Consider the following 22,096-nt stretch of genomic DNA (forward strand, 5'->3'; position numbering starts at 1 on the left):
AAAAATCACATTTTATTTTTTTGCAAGGAGCAAACAAACACAAGTAATATAATATAGAAACCTATACTTTTTGGTATGTAATATTTGCTAACAATTGTACAACCATGCATAAAGCTGTTCATACAGTATTCGGTTTGGATCTTTTACTTATGATTCCTGCATTTTGCTGTGTTTTAGCCCTAAATTATCATAGAAATTCCTAGTAAGAGATTTGCAACCATTAGAAAATGTTAATTTCCAAAAACTAAAAAATCTGAATATCAACCAAAAAACTGTTTTGAAGCAATGATATATCATAATCCGGATCATTAATGCAGAAGGAAATAAATAATACTGTATTCAGAGCAGGTGCTGAAGTAAGTGGATCAAATAAAATCTGGTATACAGTTTGAAGAATGCAAATAAAAGAGAATATTGAATGGTTGTTTATCATTTAGCCATCACCCATGTTTTGCAATAAAGGAAGGATTTTTTTGACAAACAATACAAGAAAATGTAATTAAAGATTATATTGCTTGCAAAAGAATAAAAACTTTGCAATATTTATGTTCTTATAACAAAGATATTGGGAGAAGATTTCTAAACTTCTTATTTTTATATACTATTGATTTATTTCATTGATATGCAAGACTAAACCATTCCTAAATGATTGGTTCGAGTATATCTATCTATCTATAGATGTATGAATATAGATGGCCAGATGCATGTATATACATATAGATATATATGCATATACATAATGCATCTTATGAGAAGGATGATTTTCTTCTAACACACTGAAAGAGATTTGGTTTAAATTCCAGCTCAACATCTACGTGTCACAGATGTCCATCTGTAAACTTTAGAGAACACTAGCCCTCTTTCTTTGAGTCTTTGTCTTTGTATCAAAGACTTGTACCATGTGATATATGTTGTCTGGGACAATGAACTTGCAGTAGTAAGAGAGACACAGGAAAAAACAAAGATAAAAGAGTTTGTGTTCTGAAGTTCAGCTCTTGCACAGACGCTTATATAATCTTAATATTGGCGCTACTTTTAATACATAGGGAAATTTAGCATATGCATAGCTCTTTCAACATCTACCCTCACACCACTCTTGTAGTTTTCAAATAAACATCAATAAAAAGGAAGCAAAGCACAAATAATGAAGGTAAATAAGTTCTACCTCTCTTTCATCCATCTTCAGCCATTGTTTGGGATCATCCTCAGTGGCTAGGAAAGCTATCAGATCTAAGGCAGTAAGCCTTGTCTGACGTCTGGATGACACAAAAATAAGAACAGGCTTGGCTGGAGAATGACTCCGAATTGCTGTTGAGGAAAACAAAACTTGAGAATTAGGCCCTTTAATGATAAAAATCAGACTTTTCTCTTTGCAATACCTAGACAGCTGATAGACCTGCAGATGAAGTACAGGTATGCATACTTCATCTCTGTTCTGCTGGATAGATACAACTGAGGTGAGCATATACCACCTCTGAACCAAAGACCATATAACTACGCTTAGCTGAGTCTGAGTTAAATTGCCCTGCTACTTCAGTGATCATTGCCAGCTAATTAAGAGTTAGGACACAACCAGAAACAAAAAACCACCACAAAGTATAAACAAGCCTTCCAGAGTTCAAAGCTTGAGGATTTCTCTATCTCAGCCTAATAAGTATGTTAACTTTTTTTGTCTACCCTGTGGGGGTGTGTTGCCCCAGACTTAGGGCCATCAAAGTCTTACTTTTTGCCTGACCTTTTTCTGTGTTTACTAATTAGTCTGATATATTTAATTTTTTTTGAGGATTTTTTTAAAAAAGCATTTTCTTGCTCAGCCTATCTTTGAAAAGTTTTAGGTTGCAAGGAAAGTTTTATGGTCTCAGGAATAAGTATTGCCTTGAAAATGCTAAAATAACCTTGACTGTATCATGGCAAAGAAGTGGGGAACAGAGCCTTCAATAAATCATATTTGTACAGATTTTCTAGCATCAACAAGCCCTAGAACTATATACAGGTGTACCCAGAATTTCAAATACCCTAAGTCATTTGTAAATCTATTTGTCTGTTTTCTCATGTAATTCTCATTCTAGCAATTAAATTTATGTATTGTAATTTCTGCAAACTATTTCATATTATCCACCAGCATATATTGCTTCCCAGTTCATGAATACTACCCAGCATTTGCTCCTTCATATACACACTGTGCAGTTGTGAAATTATTGAAATAGGATGATTCGTCTGTATTTATATCTTACAACTATATATGCCAATATATCTATATATTTTAAAAGCCCAACATCTAATGGATTTTTGTTGCTTCAGGAACAGGTGTGGCAGAATAGCCCAAGACAGATTTATTGTTCATTAGTGTTTTTGTACAATGCTCTTGTGGAGGTGTAAATAATCTGAGCTGTCAAGATTGGTCTCTAGTCCACAATCAATACTTTGCTTCTGTCATAAGGCTAATTAAAGCAGCTAAAAAGTCACCTCACAAATGTCACCTCACAATCAACAGCAGTTCACATTACAAAATTTATTTTTGAGGTTATTTTTAATTGATATAATAAATATTCCTTATGTAACCAAAATGAAACATGTTCAAATAAAATACGAGAGTTTTTCTTAAATCTATCCTGCTTGCCAGCTTGGTTTAGAATAAAAAATTAGAAACAGAAGCATATCTGGTTGTACTAAAAATTTTGAATTTTATGGTTATTGCTTTGAAACTAGAATTATAGGAGGTTAGCCTGACTTGCAACTTCTGTTCACAATTTTTTTAATGCTTACATACAGTGGTCCATATGAAAATACCTCAGCAGATTAATAATATGAATGGTTTTATTACTTTCTACATTTCAAATATTTTTACACAAATGTTTCTTTATGGTGTCAAACACTAAGAGAAAACACATTTTATTTCCCCTTCACTAGCAATAATTTTATTGTTCTGTTCTTAATACATTACATTCTTCTTTTACATGTTGCATTTGCAGCACACTTTATGTTTCAGACAAATAGCTTTGGGTCGTTAGCAGAGCAGATTCCCCCACTACATGCCAAGAGTACATACAGTAACACATGTTGCAAATGTGCTGCAAATGAACTTTAGAAAGTCTTTTTTTGCTTTTACAGAAAGAAGGAAAAGGTCTAGGAGCCCACTCTTACCCTGAAAAGCAGGTTTGTTCATGCTAGCCATGCGAGGACAGTAATGCTGGCCAGGGAAGCCCTGAATGTGCACCTCCAGAGGAACTGGGCGTACTGATGGTCGGAAGTTGAACAGACCCATCTAAAATAGAACATTTTTTTTCAAGTTCAGTCTTGAATTATCTTATAAATTGCTATTTTATTTTTCTGCTGGACCAATACATATCCATCTTCTAAAACTTTTTTCATACCTGATTAATGTTTAGCCAGTCAGCAAGGTCTCTGGCATTTGCTAAAGCAGTGGATAAACCAACTACTCTTATAGGCTTCTCTGTGTGAGACGAGATAAAGTTTGTTCGAGACACAATGACTTCCAATACTGGGCCTCTCTCATCCCCTAGTATATGAAAACAGAGAAAAAGAAAAGGTTCAGATGTCAAAAACTGTATTCGCATCATAAGTACCAACACACTTGTTCAAACTTAGCAATGATTCTGATTAAAAATAACATGCTCACCTAGAAGATGGATCTCATCTATAATAAGAATGGCAACTTTCTGAACATAGCTTCTGTTCTGCCAGCTTCTGCTGACACCATCCCACTTCTCTGGGGTAGTGACAATCAAGTCCGCTTGGGCAATAGCTCTCATATCAGGAGTCACATCTCCTGTCAACTCTACAACCCTGTAATCAAGAAAGACAGTAGTTTGGCTTTACAAAGCTTGAAAACATTGTATTGCTCAAATACATATTCCTAAACATAAATTCTTAAAAGAGTGAAGTAAAGTAATTTTGTTTCTTGGATTTTTGAAACTGTTTTAAGTAAATAAACTCGTCTCTTTGTTTCCCTAGCAAATACCATATAAATACCAAATACTTTAGAAAAAACATTTGAAAAGAAGAGGATGAATATGAGTCCAACCCATCTATGGAAGAGGACAAATGAGTCCCAACTATGGCTAGTTTTTCAAAATGAAGATAAAAATACATTAGTATGATATAATGTGAATCATAACATCCTCTCATGTCCAGGATGAAGCTTTCTAGAAAGCTACCCAGTTGCTGCCTGCTGTTCTGCATAGATATCTGGTTTGAATATCGAAGCTAAACTGCAAGTGTACATTGCATTTGTTGGTGAAAGTCCATTAAGACTAGTGCAGAAATTATCCTGAGATTATATTTTTGGGGAAGACTAGTGGAGTTTTTCCAGTTGTTTGCCTTATTATGTTTTCAAGTCCTACAAACAGCATTTGTGATGATCCATCAGTGTAGATGAATGCATTATAATGGATTTTTGACGTTTCAATGACACATTCTACATTCAGTTGAACATCTAATAAAAATTCCTCAAAGTAATGTGTATCTTCAGTTCAAAATTTCAGTCACAAGTAATAGTAAATTTCAAAAAGGAAATATCTGAAAATATTTTAACTCATTGCTATGGCAATAACAGGAATATCACTGCTAATTTCATGTACACAGAGTAGCACCTCTTTCTCTTGAAACCTGTGGTGTGCTTCAAGCTTAACTTAGGAAAAAAGCCATATATCAAAAAGGCAATAATGCACTCTATGGATAAAAATTTTAATTCAGGAAGCCATAATTTTTGAAACCATCAACCATGACTGACACATGTAATAGATCATAAAGTAATGGCTTAATTCCAACACCTGAGAAGATCAGCAAGAAATTGTCACCAAGCAATAAAATTATAATAATTTATATGTGCAGGGCATCATATCAGTACCAGCACACAGTCCATGCTAGTTCTATATGTTCCTTAGAGCTGAGGTTTCTAATGAGAGCTTATTTTGACTTACAGTTTCAATGAGTGATATCTCAGCTTCATATTTCTTATACTGGCAAGTAATGAGAATGAAAATAGGTTGGTATCCAAGTGTATCCCTTTCTTAGTTTTGATTTTGCTGTCACTACAATGACTATTGATAGCATTTTTTCAATTACTAGAAATTTGAAGGATGGTATATATATGTTCTTTTGCTTCTCATTTCTCTGATTAAGTAAGGGGGAACATACTTTTTACCAAGTTTTTCTTCAATCCTAACTTTCCAGTCCTCAATTCTCTCACGGACAAGTGCTTTTAAGGGCGCGATATACACTGCCTGTGGAAGAAAAGTCACAAAACCAGAAGGTAAGCAAGAAATCTTTATTCCAGAGTACCCACAACATAAAATATTTGTGAGATTTGAACATACTTATAATCTATAAAATGAATAGGGCCTGAGTTTAATAAATTACCTACAAAAGAATTATATTTAATGGAGATATAATGCTTGAAAATACTGTTTTGTTTCCTGAGCCACTAATAGACAAGTAAAATAAGAGAAAGAATAATTTCTTGAAACTGAAGTATTTATCCTACCATTTAAAATCAAAACCCACTTATATAATATTTTTTTTTTCTGCCAGGACTGTAAAATCAGCAAGTTAACATTCTAGAACAGAAATAATCTGAATTACTAGCAAGCAAGATCTTACCTGATTTCTAGTTGTGCCATTAAATTATTAAAACATTATCAATTATATAAAAAAGCTGATTATTTTAAGAAAAATCTCACAATACTTTTCTCAGAGAAGCCTGCAGTGCAGAGGGGAATACTCTCACATGTACAAACAATATTTGCCTATAGAGTTATGGTTAAAAATTCTGAAGCTCTTGAACATGAAGAAACTACTACATGAAGAATTCACATGCATTCTTTAAAATGTGTAGTCAGGTTTTCAGCTTTATTAAAACCTAACATGTACATTACTTTGAGAACTGGCTATTTTGTATTTCTCACAGATAATCTGAAAGTGTATGAGTGACTTGTTTATTACCCCTCTTGGACTAATTACGTGAAGATATTAAAATTTCAAAGATGCTTAAGGTATTTAGGTACACAATTTATATTAACTCAATCTCTGTTAATTTTTGTTAAATCTTACAGTCAGATACAAAGACCTTTTCCAAGAACTTTAAAGCTAAAATGTAGTTAACTAAGACAAGATGGCTAAGTCAAGAAACAGACATATATTCACTTTGGAAACAAGACCCCAAAATCTGAGTTGTCCAGCTTTTAGGCAATTTAAAGCACAGAGACAGGCTGGAAGAGAAGATTGGCTTGTAGTAATTCTATGCAACTTATTTCTTTAACTAAGAGAGAGACTGGGCTAGTTGTGTTCACATGGAGGGGAACTAATAAAACAGTACTACTGCTAGTAGAAGTTTAAAGTAGGAAATGCAATAAGTAAGGAAGAAAAGGAAATGGAGCATGCCTGTATGTTATGTTTCTAGATTTAACTCTAGCAGCATACTGATTAAAAACAAATAACTAAATAAAAGAAGACTGTACATAATGCAGTACCAGATGAATATTGGAGAAATTAAAATTCAGTTTCCCATAGTCTTCTTCTAGACTTCCGTATTGTTGAAACATGCTAATACAAAATGATTCTAACAAACCTATTTTACAAACCTTTGATGTGGGATACTTGTTAAAAACCCTAAAGATGGCTAATTCAGCTGCAACAGTTTTTCCAGATCCTGTAGGTGCTCCGAGGAGAACATTGCAGTCTGTGTGATAAAGGGTATGAAATATCTGTGTCTGGATAGGGTTGAAATGTGTGAATTTGTATAGGACTTCATATTCCCGATGTCCCAAGGCTGTGATAGGCAAAGGCTGAAGATCCAGAAGCTCTATAACCACAAAATAATTGCAAGTGCATGAGAAGGCATGCCATGCCATGACATAACTTACTATGAAGATAAATATATTAACCAGTAATCTAGTGGAAAACAATTTACATTGGAAAATGTTTCACTTAATATCTCATATGACACAGAGTCCATACTTGGGTAATTGTTCATTTCAGTGAGGAATAATGAAAAGTTGTTTTTATAGCTCTGAAATACTTCTGCAAGTCCAGTTTTAAGTACTCTGATAGCTGTGAACCAGTTATTTGCTTAATCTTTTTCTTATATCTGTTTCCTTTTTACCCACTTGTAAGTTCTAAACTCACTGTATTAGATCATACGTATGTCCAGCTTCTCATGATACCAGAATGGGGAGTATTTCAAGTTCAAGGGGAAAAATCCATTGAAGAAGGAAGGATTCTTTGGAGTTTCCAAGTTGATGGAGTAATACAAATCAGACGAATACAACTACATTTTGCATCTAATCCTTTAAACATGTAATTAAAGACATAACCTTAATAAATAAACAAACAGCTTTTCAATATATGATTCTCAATATATCTTGAGGGCATCTGCTATCCAACCAATTAGAGATTGTGGAATTTGGAAGATGATATATATAGTCAGATTGGATTTGGAATTCTACCAAATTAAGGAGACTGCAGTGATTCTGCTATGCAGATGCTTGCTTTGAAGTTTGGGTTTGGTTTTTTTTTTTTTTTTTTTTTGTGGCTGGAGGTCTCCTTGTCTATTCAGGGTGCTTTGCATTAAGGTATGATATGGGAGTCATAAAATCTACTGAGGCAATGATGCCTAATATTCTTCACATGTTTTTCACTGATACCTTATGGCTGGTTTATCACTCCCACTGAAACGGTGATTTCTTGGGCTCTGTTGAGGAGAAAGAAGGAGTTTTTTTGCCTAGCAGGGCTGCCATGTACTTCATTGTTGAGTGGGAACCAGATGGGAATTGAAATCAATTACCATAAATCCTAGAGGCTCCATAACTGGTGATGTGTAAATATCTTTCTGTTTCTTCTGAATAGTAGTCAGTGATCAGTCAATTAGATAAAAAGGTTACACATGCTTTTCCAGACAGCGTAGGTACATTACGACAATAGCTAAACACTTCACAAACACATGTGAAGTTATGAATGCCAAAGGACAACACCGTATGAGAAGTGAGTATTTCTAAGGCACTCACTTTACACACTGCTAGATGAGCCAAATGTAGTTACAATGGAAAGGTTTTACAATTACATCAGGCCCAATGAATGTATAAAACAATTTATGTATCCAGAAAAAAAGAAGCAAAACACAAATATATGCTTTGTGCCAAGTGTTAAAAAGAGGGGGAGGGGAAGGCCACAACTCGATGAGATGAAATGTCATGTTCAGTGCTGTAACAGTGGTCACTATGATAAACTTAGCTTAGCAAAAGTAGTAAAATATTTTACATTTTCAAAATTTAAGCGTTTTTTTTCCTTTGATGAATGCCATTTATAACACACTCTAAGATTATCTTTTTAACCAGTCCAGATGAAAAGTAATGATTATAAGCACTAAGATAAGACATAGAGTAACACAGACATTTGCTTAGTTTTATATGACAGTTTCAATTTTCTTATAGTTTATAGAGAACCTGGAGTAACTACAAGGCCAGTATTATGCCAGGGTGAAATGAGCTGACTTTTATTTAGAAACTGAAAGTTTAGAGTGTTGGAGAAGAAATATCACAAAATGAAATTTCATAAAATTTATGATGAAGCAGGAGTTTTACAGCACTACCGTAAAGGAAAATCAATACACTAAGCCATATTAATTAAAGCAAAATGACAAAATTTGAAGTTACCTGTGTGGGGTGGATGTCTCTCTGGAAGAATCAAATGTTGAAAATTTATAATACATACAGCCTCCGCTCCTAACCACCTATCAGACACAGCTCGAATGTAATATTGAGAAGGAAGAGGTTCAAAAATTGGGATTGTAAACATCAGCAGTTGAGGTTCTTTAGTAATGACCTAGTGCAAAACAGGTAGAGAACAATTACTGCACAGGCGCATCAGAGTTTGCCTCACTTTCATAAGGGTTATGAACACAAAACAATAAAGTATGTGTGCACCTCCATGTGCTAAATGTTTACATCTTTATAAAATATTTAATCTCTGGGAATGTATTTTGTTTCCATGGTCTTCAAAGGACAAAAATAAGGCTGGTTCTTCATCTTTTTCTTGAACAGACAAAATCATTAGTCTTTCTTTTTTTTTTTTCACCTGAAAATAGCCACTCCAGCATTGGCAGAAAGAGAAAAAGGGACAGTTGAGATTATAAAACATTGTTGTGGGGGTCCAAGTTTATCAATTACATCTGAATCTGAAAGCTTTGCTACTGATTTGAAAATCTGCTTGGGTCAAAATACTCTTTGACCTTACAAATCCTCATCTCATTAACTTTATTTTTGTTTTGCTTTGAGATTCTGAAGAAAATCCATTACCTGTTTCTTTTGAATGATGAAGTACTCTGAATGATAAATGTGATCATTAGTAGGGTCTTCTACCCAAATCCACCAGGGCTCTCCAACAGTGCCATGTACCTTTAAGAGTAAAAAAGATAGCTTTGTTTTAGTTGAAATGAAGTTCTCTAGGTTTGCTACGTATATTGGATATCTTTCTAAATGATGTAGGCTCACAAAGGAATACAGAAATACAGAAAATCAGAGGAAAGAGCAAAATAATATTTTGAGTTTGATCAGTCTGCTTAAAGATTATGCTTCAATAAGTTTGCTTAAGGTAGATATCATATAAATGGACATGATACAAATGCAACTGAAGGTAGTGTCTCAGCTGTTTATAGACTAAACTCTCAGGGTTTCCATTAGGCTCCTAACAATACTTTCTCTTTATTCCTCCCCATACTTCTGCCTTTGGATTTTGCATAGAGGATTTGTCTTTTGCTGTTGTCTACTCGTTTTTCAATCAAAAACATTCTCTCAGGAAAAACCAGACACTGAATTGTGACATTCCTCACTCCTTCTCTCTCTTCCTTTCTTCTCTAGAAAGATACAGTAAGGGGATTCACGAGGCTATAGATTGTAGTCATTGTTACAGGTGAAGTGAGAAGAACATAAATAGAACTGTCCCTACCATCTGGCAACACCTTTTTCCATCCTAGATTTTTGTTTGCTTTGTTATGTACCTTATTTTGCAATGACAGCCACAGATCATAGCTAGGTGGGATGCTCATTTCAGATTTTTGATTTATTTAACAGAATAAATATCTTGTGCCAATGTACAAGTATTTTAATTAAATATTTAGGAAAATAAAGAAAAATGCATACTACAAGAGTACGGATGACAGACTATTAAGTATATATAGAACTCTGATGTTTCTGACGAGAACTGTGATGAATTGCAAAATCAGAAGATGAAAAAAAAGTTGAAATTATTCCTAAACTTCATTAAAAAAAAAAGTGCATAATTGCTTCTAAAGGCAATTATAACACTGCAGGAATTTGGTATTGATTCACAGAGTGCACATTAGTTTCAGCATAATTCGTTCCTGTGCATGTCAGAAAACATCCTGCAATGTTTTTTGCAGATAAAAATATGTACAAAGAATAGAAGGTGCTTTTGTTTCTGCTTTTTTTTTTTTTTACCACAGTTACATAATAGAGAAACAGACAGTTATTAATTTTCTTTACATTTGAGTTTCACTAGCAGCTTCACTGGGACTGAAAGGACACAGGTCACTGCAGGTAATATTTTGAAAAATGGCAGTGAGACTATTATTCCATCAGAGTCTATGAGAATTTGAGAGAGGAAAGAAGAATTAAGGCAATTAAGTTCGAAGCTCAGAAATTTTCTTAACTGTAAGAGCATCCTAATTTTTGAAAGTCCTGTGAAAAAACTGAATGGGGAAATCAGGGCAATCTGGGCATAGGAAATGCAACACTCTTTCCAGTAAAAATTCTCAAGAACTCTGAGGAGCTCCTAAGAACTGACACATACCTGTATTTGGAGCAATCATCACCCTAAAACTGCATGTCTGGTATATATGACTCAGTTAATTAATACTACATTATTTTGTATTTCTGCTGGAATCCTCCTGACTGCAGGAAGGCTTAATTGCTCTGTCTGGGTATGTTCATAGGACTTTGCTTCTAACAACAGAACAAAAATTATTCACTAGATACAGCTCACATGCTTGTACTGAACTTAAAGGCTTTCAGCACTGAAAACTAAAGTCATTAAAGATCAAGATGATGTCATAGCTCATAACTACCAAACCATATCTTCTTTCACTCGTAACAGCAAGTGCAAAATTTTGGATGCGATCGTTCTAGAATTAAGTATTCAGCTAAAGGAACAAACTTAAACCCATGAAAAGTTAGCCAAGCAGGGTATTTCAATCAAGTATGGTAATTTAAATTTTTAATATTCCGGTTTTATTTGCTTACTCCTATTCTTTGAATGGAATTTTTTAGCAACTAATTTTTCTACCAATTACAGCTTTACTTGTAAGTTTCTTTAGATACCTTCTGAAAAGCTTGCTAAAACACCATGATGATGTACAAACAGTTTTAGATTGTCAATGCTTAAATTTAAGACAGTTATTAATTTTCAGAGACTATTAAAATTTGAGAGCTTTATTTATTTACTGTGATAGACGTTTCATTTACTGAAGAAACAGAAAAATCAACCACTGTGTTGAAAATGAGAAAAAAATGAAAAAAAAAATTTTCCAAGTTTTTATGAGCACCAATATATAAATTCACATAAAAAAACTCCTTAAGTTGAATTGGTAAAACAATCATAACGTTTCCAACCAACCACCAGAAAAATTGTGTAAAGGAATCATAGCAAAAATAGATTTTTGACAAAAATTTGCTATAACTTTAGAAGTTCAGAATCAAAATAACAGTATAATTCTGTGTGGATCTCTTTTCGTCTTGTAAAAATACAGAAGAGTCAAGATTTTGTAGAAAAATCTAAAAATGGATTAAGAAATTACCTTTTATTAGGATACAGTTTAATATGAAGAATGGTAAATTTTTTTGTATTTAACAGATTACAGGTAAAGTGGATGAAAGACTGAATAATGAAGACTTTTTTCAAAACAAAAAAGTAATGCTTTTTTTCCCTTCTCAAGTATGGTACATAAATAAGGCAACAAAAAAATATTTCATGTTGTAATTCATTGGTAGGAATTCATTGAAATATTTCTGTAATAAACCCAGGCAGCAAACAACATCAGCTTTCTACATTTTGATCATTAATCTTCCATTGATAAAATAATTTGGTGAAACTTCCAAATTGAAAAAACAAAAAACCTTTATGTCAGGAAAATAAATTCTAAAGTAATTTACATGTTTGTGCAATAAAACTGTAATTTACTTGTGATTAAGGTGAATTTGTAATCTACTGGATTTTAAAATTAATATTTAATCAGAGAACAGATACGTAACATCCACCATTCAGAATAATTTATATTAAGTGTAAATCTCATGAATATAAAAGAAGAAAAACATGTTTGCCCATTGAGATATTTTTTTCTGTAGAAAGTTTCAGAAGTACCAGCAACAATACAATGCCCCCATGTGGACATATATATTTAATTTAGATTTATCTTAAACCTATTTCTAATGAATAGACTTTGACTTGAAGGGTGTGGGTAGATCTAAACGTGCAACTAGTAAACTCCTTTCATACAAATTTGCACTACAAAATACAGATGAATATAATTCCAAACACATCTCAGTTTTTCTGTTCAGACAAGTCCCCAACAGAAAAAAAGGCACTGATTTTTGAATGTACATTTGTAAAGCCATAAAGAGCAGCAGGACTTGGCATACATGAACTACATTTCAAGGCTTCATTTGAATGAGTTTGACATTCATTCACAGTTCAGAGACTCACTCGTGTTTCCTTTTTAATTCCTCTCCTTTTTGGACATAAAAGTAATCTGTGTGTGACTACAGCTAATATTTAGTATAAGCATTTGCCTCAACATGCTATGAACAGCCCAATACTGTAAGAATTAATAGAAATAAAAAGATGATCTTTGCCTGCTGCCTTCTACCAACGTCATAAAGGTCATTCAATTCCTAATATTACGTTTGCTTTTCAGCTAGAATAAATATATGGACTACTTGTAATCATCTCTTTTATTGGAGCTAAATTAATGCTTCCTGTCCTTCCTCCTCCTCTTTCTCCTTTTTTTTCACCTGGTCATTCCATGTGAAGTCAGGAGCAATGTTCAGCCGAACTCGGAGCACTGTGCGGGTAATTGGCTGAATTGTTGCTTCCATTATGATGGAGGGTATTTGATGAACACACTGTTTTACCTTTAATCCAATCTTCACATGATGCAGCATATGACCTGCCAAGAAAACATTAGGTGTAACAAATTTGCATTTCCAGGAAAAAGAATACAACTCTGACTTTCAAATAGGCTTTTAGAGAAAAGTATTATTGCTTGCTTGTTTTGTTCTTAGGTGAGTAAATGTCTGACTCTCTTGACCTGGCATGTCTGAATATTTTGTAATACTTAACTTGAATTAGCAATTTATAGCCTAGAAAAATCAGTATTAACCCCCCTGTTGGCAATAACTAAGGGGTTAAAATAACTATTAAGAATTCATACTGAAAACATATTATGTCAAGCTAGCTCTCTTTCCTTTACTGACTTTTTCACCAGGTTCTTACCAATCCATATAGTTCTTTTTTAAAACATAAATACTGACTTTTTACTTAATGAAGGGCACACATTTGAACTTCTACAAATCCTGTGTAGTGATCCAAAGCAGACATAATGCTTTTCATAAAACTGAATAAAGGTAGTTAATAGGTTAAAAAGGCATGAGTAAACATCTTACAGCAGCTCTGATATTTCAGAATATATCCGTGTGTAACTGAGACAAAGAAAGAACAAATGTTGCTTTTTTTATTTTCTATTGCAATCACAGTAACTAAGGCAATAATTGATTCTATTCTTTAAGAAAAATGTCCTACTTGTATTTTACAGCTCAAATCTCTGTTCCCTTGCTCTTCATTTTAAATATAATATAGTGTGTAGCAATGATTTCTTTGTTGCCTGAAAAATACTGCACCTTCTGGCTTATTTAGGGAAGGATGGTTAATTTATTACATTTTCACTGAAGTTGCTTATGTAGTTATGTGGAATGTATTTTAGACTTTAATTGTGATGGCCATAAGTACTCCCTGCTAAAAGCTACCTTACCAATGGGTACTGATATTTTCTGATATCATTATGTGGTTCCTGTCCACCATTTAAAAAGATAAAAAAAAATTTAAAAAGGAGAAGAAATCTTGTTATTTGCATTATATCCAAAGTCAAAAGGTGATGCAACCTTTTTCCTGAAAACAAAAAACAAATTTAGGAGCATAGCATCTTGCAATTGCTCTTTTTTCTCTCTGTTGATCCTGACTTCAACTTTTCAGTTTTTCTTATTTAAAAATTGGCAGATATTGCAGATATTGCCTCACACAGGTGTTCATACTCTGAAGAAATGAATGGGGATCTTGCTTAAGAAACAATCTCTAATACAACAGTTTTAACACTTATTTAATCAGTTTAATTTGCAGTTGGTAAAATAAGTGCACCTCCAGCAAGTGGGTTATTAAAACCCAAACCACTTATATTGGTACACATATGCAGTATTATAGCATACTTGCACAGGGACTAGCTTTTGCAATTAGAGATAAAAGCTCAGAAGTCAGGTTAAATAAAGGCAGAAGAAAAATAATTAAAGATATGACTCAATAAACCTATGTAGGCAAGAGCACTTTTTCACGCCAAAAATCACTTTCTTTATCACGATGTGTGGAGTGAACAGTGTTTGTACAGGGCAGCACTGAGGGTTTTTACGCTTACCTGATAGGGGAACTTCTACAAAATATTACAAAACTCTCTCCCTCCAGCTGCCTCCCCTCCTTTTTTTTTAAATAACCACATTATGAGAAACCATTGATGGCATTTAAGAAATATTAAAACCTTCTGAAGAAAAGCTGACTATTCGAGAAAATAGGTATGTTTAAAAAAAAAATTCTTATTCCAAAATCTCTGTTCTGAAAAAAACAGGACTGTTTATCTCAGATAACAGAGTGATTTTGTGGCTTTCTGGAAACTCCATGGTTACATTGCAATAATGCATAGATTGGTGTTGATCAGTTCATGGTACACTGGAATCAAGGATCTGTGCACACAACATCTCTTTGCTCACTGGGCTGGCATCTATTTGATAATTTTATCTCCTGCTAAGCCATGGGCTGAGTTAGCCAGCTCTTGCCTTTGTTATTCTATCTTCAAGGCCACAAAAACATTTAAAAATGAAGAAACACTAAGACTGAAACTACCCCTATGAAGTCAGAAAACAAGACAGCACCTGGGAGTTGTGCCTTTTCTCATTTCAACATGGCTCTGAATTCAAAATAAAAAAAGGCAGCTGCCAGGCAAGCACTTCCTTCACATCCCTGGTGTCAGAGACAGAGACTAGACAGGAGGAACTGTGCCAAGTATCTGTACTTCACCGGCATGCACAGATCAACTTCCTTTGATATTTATAAGGCTGAAGAACATGAAATATCATTGCATATACTCAGCAGTGACCTATTTCCACAGTCAATTCCCAAGACTCATGTACTTTCAAACTAAGTTAATATAAAACAAAACTAGACAAATTGCAGGTGTATATAGATAAATGTCCATCTTGTCAATACTAGTGGGCAGTTTATACACAACAGTTTATATAGACTTACTAGCAATTGTCATTATGTCTATCAGTAAGTTTCTCATTATTGAACTATCAGTAAGTTTCTCATTATCGAACTGTCAAATCCTTAAAAAAATTCCATTAGGGTTTTGCTAAGATCACACCAGTGACAATGAATTTTCCATGTTAAATGAAAATTTATGCAGTGTTTCAGAAGGTGGCCACTTATTGACAGCATACCTGGATATAATAATCTGGTTTTCTTCTTTTTCATGTTTATAGTATTTCCATTAAAAAAAAGGCCATTTTGTTCCAACTGGCAAAAGTAAACAGATGCCTTTTATAGTAGTATATTATGTAAAGTGGGCAAAAAGGGAAGCACAAGTCAACCTAAATATGTATATATACATGTATATGTAAATACTTATGAACATACATCTCCTTTCCATCTGTGTTCTGTGATTACCAGGACAGAGGCTAGCCTCACCCCTAGAGCTGTGCCATATTACAAGCTGAGGAGATGGAAAAAACCCACCCTTATTGGACAGGCCATAATACCATATTAAGATGTGGTACATGGCTACATGGCTTCCAGACCACAGTGGGTATATTAATCAATGGCTCAGATTTAATTCTAACCTAGCCAGCAGTTTCTAATAGTTTAAGCATATCAGCCTTGCTGATTTCTCACCTATTTCATCTTTTCTCATGTCCTTCATCTTGTCTATGGTGAGATTCTTCTCTTCCAACTTGGAAAGGACCGATGGTGGCAACACTGAGAACTGCCTCAAAGGGCTAACCCAGCCCCACAGCCGCTTGTCAATAACTTTGCTGAGATTCAGTAGTCGATATGTCATTGCAGGCCAACGTTTCCTAAGGGCAATCTCAAAAAGAGCTCGAACAATACGAGCTGCATTCTGGAAAGTGAAAAAAAAAAGCAAAACTGTTGTAATTCTCTCAAGTATTCTTTGTAAAATGAAAGGGATCCCATAGACTCATCTTTGACAAACTGAAACAACAGTTTTTCTTTTCAAACTTATTCAAACATTTTTGAAAACTATTTTTTCCATCACTGTGTAGTGGCAGAACTACCTCCTGACTGTCCTTAGAAATTATGAAAAGAAACATGTGCAACCAATTAAAGTCGTAGCGTCAGGTCTGCCATAGAATTTGGATTATGGTTACGCTAACATTGCAGAGTTCTAAATTCATTGCATCTGAATCATTTCTGAAACAATTTCACTTACCATTGCCCCCATATAATATACACCTGCAAACTCACTTTATAAGGAAATTCAAGTTTTCTTTTTTTTCAGTTATGTTTTCACAATAGTATCCCATTTCACACTGAATTTCACAACATTTGCACAGAAGCTTAACAGTAGTGACTATTTTTAAAAAATGTTACCGTATTCTGAGACTATTGTAAAACCAAACTGTACAAATCTGCTCTGGTCTTGGAAACTAATTATTAACATAAGCTTGAATGAGGTCAGTCTTATCCTGGAAAGCTAAGTTATGATATTCCTTTCATAAACTTTTCAAGCTGTATTATGAAGCTGTGTGGTTTTATTTTTTTTCCCTTCCCCTACTGATACTATGTCTAGATTAGGAATTATGTTCCTGATTCATTGAATAGAACATAATCATTCCCTACTGGCTCTGCTATGCCAAAAGGAGTAAAAAATAGAAAGTTATTTGGTTGTGATAGGAAGCATATGTTATTAAAGAAGCACATTCTTCTTCCTTAGAAAGGATGAATAATTTTTTTAATAGTCACTATCCCAGTAAAAAAAAAAAAATCACAATTTGTAGTACTGGTTCCACAAATACAATTTATGAAGATCTGAGAAGACCGTGTTGTCTCATTAAAAATGCTATAACTGAGACAGACAAATAAAAGCAACTGCCTTCTTATGATGTGCATAATCAATTCAGAATTTTCTTATTTATACCCATATGTGCTACAAATTGTAAGCATTCTGAAGAAGTTTATGTTGCTGAATAACATGTATAGTTTTGAATATTTAAATCTCTTCTTTAGGACCAATTAAATGCAATTTTTCAGTTAATTCTTTCCAAAGTGGCTTTGTAAGGATTGAGACAAAAATGATTCCATGCAACATGTTGCTGAATGAAAAAAAAAATAAGAGATAGACATAGGATGGGCTAAAAGGTAAAATTTTATAATCAATTTCATAAATTTATTATTGTTGCACATCTAGGATTGTCTACAAGCATTTTGTTGCTCTGAATTCTTCAGAATCCAGAATTCTAAACTTTCAAGCAATACTCCTATCTTTCTAAGATGGACTCTTGATGTGTAAGCAAGCAGCTCATGTCACAGCCCTCTTATTAGATATCTGTCCTGTGTCCTCCTGTGTACATGGCCATGTAGTAACTGAAGGTGCTGTGTAACAAGGAACCCTTCAGGTGTCAAATCAAGGTGAGAAACAAATACATAGATTGGTATGTTAATTTGCATGATGACACCTAGCAACCAAATTTTAATAGCACATCATTCTTGTGTAAACCAAGGTATGTGAATCAAACATAAACTATGTTTTGCAGAACAAGTATAAAAGTAGCCAAAACATAAAAATAGACTACAAAGGTTTTTCACATTTAGAAGAAAGTGCAGAAAGTTAAGAATATAATTTTTGTGCAATCCCAGTTAGAGGCACTAATCCAATACAACTACAAAAAGGACATTAAAATTAACCAAAAAATGCCATAGTCTCCCAAGGTAGCTGTTTGCAAAACTTTCTACTTAACTACTATACTACACACCTTCTGATTTTCACACAAACTTGCATAAAAATGTACAAAAACATGCAGGTAAGGGCCTACTTATGTAATGGCAAGTGTTTCAGAGAACGAAAACAGTAAAAGACAGCAACAGATATGTAAAAAATACTGGTTTTACCTGTGCAACATATGCAGAATCTGAAATAAGTGAGAAGCTGTCCATCTCCCCTCTGCTAATGTATGTTTGAAGGAGGATATTAATTTTTCCATAATTGTTTTCCACACCTCCTGGAGCAGGAAGTTCACAGAAATCATTCAGTAAGGTATCTAGCTCTTCTATTTCTTCCTCTCTTACCTAAAACACAATTATATATTATGAAGAGGCTAAAGCAATTTATAAAAATTTTTACACTGAAATCAAAATTGCCTTATAACAGTTGCATTACTTTTAAATGGAGTCTCTAGTTTTAAGGAGGAAAAAAAAAGAAAGTAAAAAAACAGCAAACCCACATCTTCCACAATGGAGCTAATAGACCATAATTGAAACTATCTTAATAGGGACACAATTATGTTTTGTTATTCATCACCATCTATTAAGGTTGCCATTGACATACAAAAATTTGATATGACACAAAAATTGAATCTTCTGACCTTACCATCCTTCATCTGATGAGATTTCAATTTTTATTTGACCAGAGTAAAACCTCTGTCCATCTGGATTAGGGCAATCTTGAATTAACATTAAATGTACTCATTATAGTTGCATAGTTAGCATGTGGCATAATAAATTTTTAAACTCAAAACTGTGAAGTACTATGATTCATCGCATTAGAATTTTCACTGTTAATAAGATTAAGTCTTATTATGAGTAAAGTAATATTAATATCTATGGTTTGAATAATGCATAACATTTCACATTCTAACTGATGACCCTTACATGGCAAAACTAGCATAAATCTACATATTCTTTGATTTACTGATAGTCTGTTAGTGTGAAACTTATTTAAAGAGGGTAAATGTTTGGTCCCTGCAGGGAACCATCTGAAAGTAATTTTCATTTGGACCTGACTACCTAACATACAAAAGACCCTAAGACGACTGGGTTAAAATCCCCAAATATCCAGTCACTGGTCCCACAGGAAAGAAAGAGATGAAGTACACAAACATCACAGATGACTCCAGTGTCAGGGGAGTACTATACTCTGCTTATAACAGCATTTTTGATAATTTTTTCTCCTCTTGCATAGCACAGTGCAGGTCAAATCCAGATCTGTATTTCAGCTACTAGTGAGTTATCTATTGCAAAATTTTTAAAGGCATTATGGAGACATGAGTCATAATACCAAAAGTCACAATTTGTACAACATAGAGTGGCAAATCCTGAGATATTCTTATGAAAACCACTTTTAAAATTCAGAGCTGCACAGTAAATGAATCACAAAAGTCTGGAAATGATTGCACACCAATACCATACCATACAAATTTGAGAAAGCAAAGCAGAAAAACTATGTTTTAGTTAAGAAGTATCACTACTAACTTTATTACAGATATAGAAACATCACGTCATGTTATTCATATGCCTTTCTTTTAAATATTAAATTAAGCTAAATTTAGACATAGCAAAGCAGAATCACTGTAGTAAGAAAAAATCCTTGTAGCTTGGAAAACATTCCATGTATGACTGTGAAACCTCACTGCTTATTATCTTCTATATTAGAAGAGATTACAGCAAAATAGAATTTCACCATTAGATAAAGAGATGGTAATACTCAGACAATGTGTGCAAATATGTAAATATGTAGATGGTGAAGGATTCACACTGCCAGTTCACAGAGCCAGGTGAATGAGAGCCAACTCTGATCTGAAAGTTGAATAATTGTGGTAAAATGGCAATGAGCCCAAGCTAATAAACCCTGTAGAGTCTGTCTTATACCTCTATGAGATGGAACCAAGGCCAAACAAGCTCATGCCAGCTTGGAATGTACTGCCTTGTGTCCTGCCCACAAAAAGGTGGCAAAACCAGAGAGCAGAACTGAACTGAGTATGATAGCACAGTAATCTTCTAGCCTGCACAAAATCCGTTATGACAACCTTCTTGATTTCAAATTTGAATTTAATTCATGAGAATTTATCATTCTGCCAATCTAATATTGTTCCCTTCATGAAATATATCACAGAGTTAACTTCACAGAGTCCCGTCTCATTACTGATAAAGCAAATCATTCAGGGAGACATCTAATAATGCTTTAAACTTCAAACAGAAAAACTAGCTCATCCCTGGGCACACTATTCCAATGGACACTTAGCTTCACCTGTTAATAATCGAGGAGCTGAAAAGTTCTTAAAAGCATCTGAAAGAAGTTCTGAAAGATCCATAATTAATTAATAAATGTGCACTATAATTTAGGCTGAACTATGCATGACTTTGAGTGAGAGCATATTATGCCTACTTCAAAAAAATTTTATAATGCTGCTTAATAGTTAACTAAACTTGTGTGTGTAGTCAGTATTTATGAAGTAAGTACAACAGAAATGTCTAGTTCCAAGACATCCTTTAACTTTACCTTTATCTGTTCAAATTCTTCAGCTTTTGATACTATTGCAAGAATATCGCCTTCTGTTTTATGAGCATCAAACAATTCATTGAAAGTCTATTAAAAAGAAAAAGAATTAATCTAACACTGAAAATAAAAACACACATATAGCTCAAAACAAAGAAATATTAATCAAGATTTTAAATGGCATATAAAGTTAAAATAATTACTGGAAGACCAGACGCAGGAATAAGAGTGAATTGCTGAAAGAATGACTTTTCACCAGTTTCAGAAAACCAGTCCCTAGAAACTTGGCCACCACAAAATCAAGAGACATGCAACATGGCCATTTAAAAAAAAGTCTAGGATGTATCTGAGTGAATAAATAAGTAAGACTAATTATACAAAGTGACAGTAAACAGTTAAAAGTATTGATGCTGAGTCTTCAGTTTTTATTTAAGAAAAGTTCTTATTTGCTAAAAAAGTTAGGTTTTAAGATGAATGTGTATATCAAATCAAGCTTCCAATACTACAAATTTTGTACATGTTTACAACACAGTCTGATTACAGTGCCAAAAAAGTTGTTTAAGGTTGGCAACCTGATGGGATTTTCTCCCAGAGAAGCTATCAGACACTACACTTCAATGTGTTATTGTGTACTAATGGTTGCACACACTATGGATATCAAAATATTTCTTAGAATTCTCCTAAAAGAAGTAAAAAAGACTACAGGAATTTCAAATCTCACTTTACACCAAGTCTAATTTTTCAATATTCCTTGATATTTCATTTCTTTCTTTTTCCTATTCCCCCTCTCCCCATTTCAGTAAATATGATTTGAAAATATAGTGAACAAATTGGCTACACATACTGTAATTCCTTACAACTACTTTAGATATACATTCAAAAAGAAGAAAAAACCCCCAAAAAGAGAATGTCATCTTTCACCTCAATAGTATTGTATTTAATATAGTAGTGGCTGGCCGTTCTGCCTAAATCTGTCGAAGAGAAAAAGCCAGTCCGTTCTTCAAAGCGAATCATGCGGGCTTTGTCCAGTTTCCTGCCGACTTCAATTACCAGTTGTTCTCTGTGCTTTTCTAGACCTGGATCCATCTAGACACGAAACAGACATATTTATTTGCATTAAAAAAGTAGTGGCAAATAAATAATTTTATTGAGATAACCCAGTCACACAAAGTCAGAAATCAGATAAAAGGAAGGTACAGTTATTGAACTGAGATTTTCTTGAGATCTTATTAACAA

General features: G+C 33.7%; 1 protein-coding gene across 2 annotated transcripts in view; it reads right to left on the reverse strand.

Annotated features, from left to right (window-relative positions):
• Positions 1–22,096, reverse strand: part of ASCC3 (activating signal cointegrator 1 complex subunit 3) — a 266,328-nt gene that overhangs the window by 65,177 nt on the left and 179,055 nt on the right. For both annotated transcript variants that reach the window (XM_071548808.1, XM_071548809.1), the window contains 13 exons: positions 21,782–21,946; positions 20,864–20,950; positions 18,478–18,654; positions 16,243–16,468; positions 13,044–13,198; positions 9,315–9,413; positions 8,673–8,841; positions 6,603–6,823; positions 5,161–5,246; positions 3,641–3,807; positions 3,375–3,520; positions 3,145–3,265; positions 1,166–1,308 (listed from right to left, as the gene is read on the reverse strand). In XM_071548808.1, the coding sequence (XP_071404909.1) occupies positions 1,166–1,308; positions 3,145–3,265; positions 3,375–3,520; positions 3,641–3,807; positions 5,161–5,246; positions 6,603–6,823; positions 8,673–8,841; positions 9,315–9,413; positions 13,044–13,198; positions 16,243–16,468; positions 18,478–18,654; positions 20,864–20,950; positions 21,782–21,946 (1,962 nt within the window). The remainder of the gene's footprint in view (positions 1–1,165; positions 1,309–3,144; positions 3,266–3,374; positions 3,521–3,640; positions 3,808–5,160; positions 5,247–6,602; positions 6,824–8,672; positions 8,842–9,314; positions 9,414–13,043; positions 13,199–16,242; positions 16,469–18,477; positions 18,655–20,863; positions 20,951–21,781; positions 21,947–22,096) is intronic.

Source organism: Pithys albifrons, chromosome 2 (assembly GCF_047495875.1).
Source record: "Pithys albifrons albifrons isolate INPA30051 chromosome 2, PitAlb_v1, whole genome shotgun sequence".
In the NCBI taxonomy this organism is placed as follows: domain Eukaryota; kingdom Metazoa; phylum Chordata; class Aves; order Passeriformes; family Thamnophilidae; genus Pithys; species Pithys albifrons.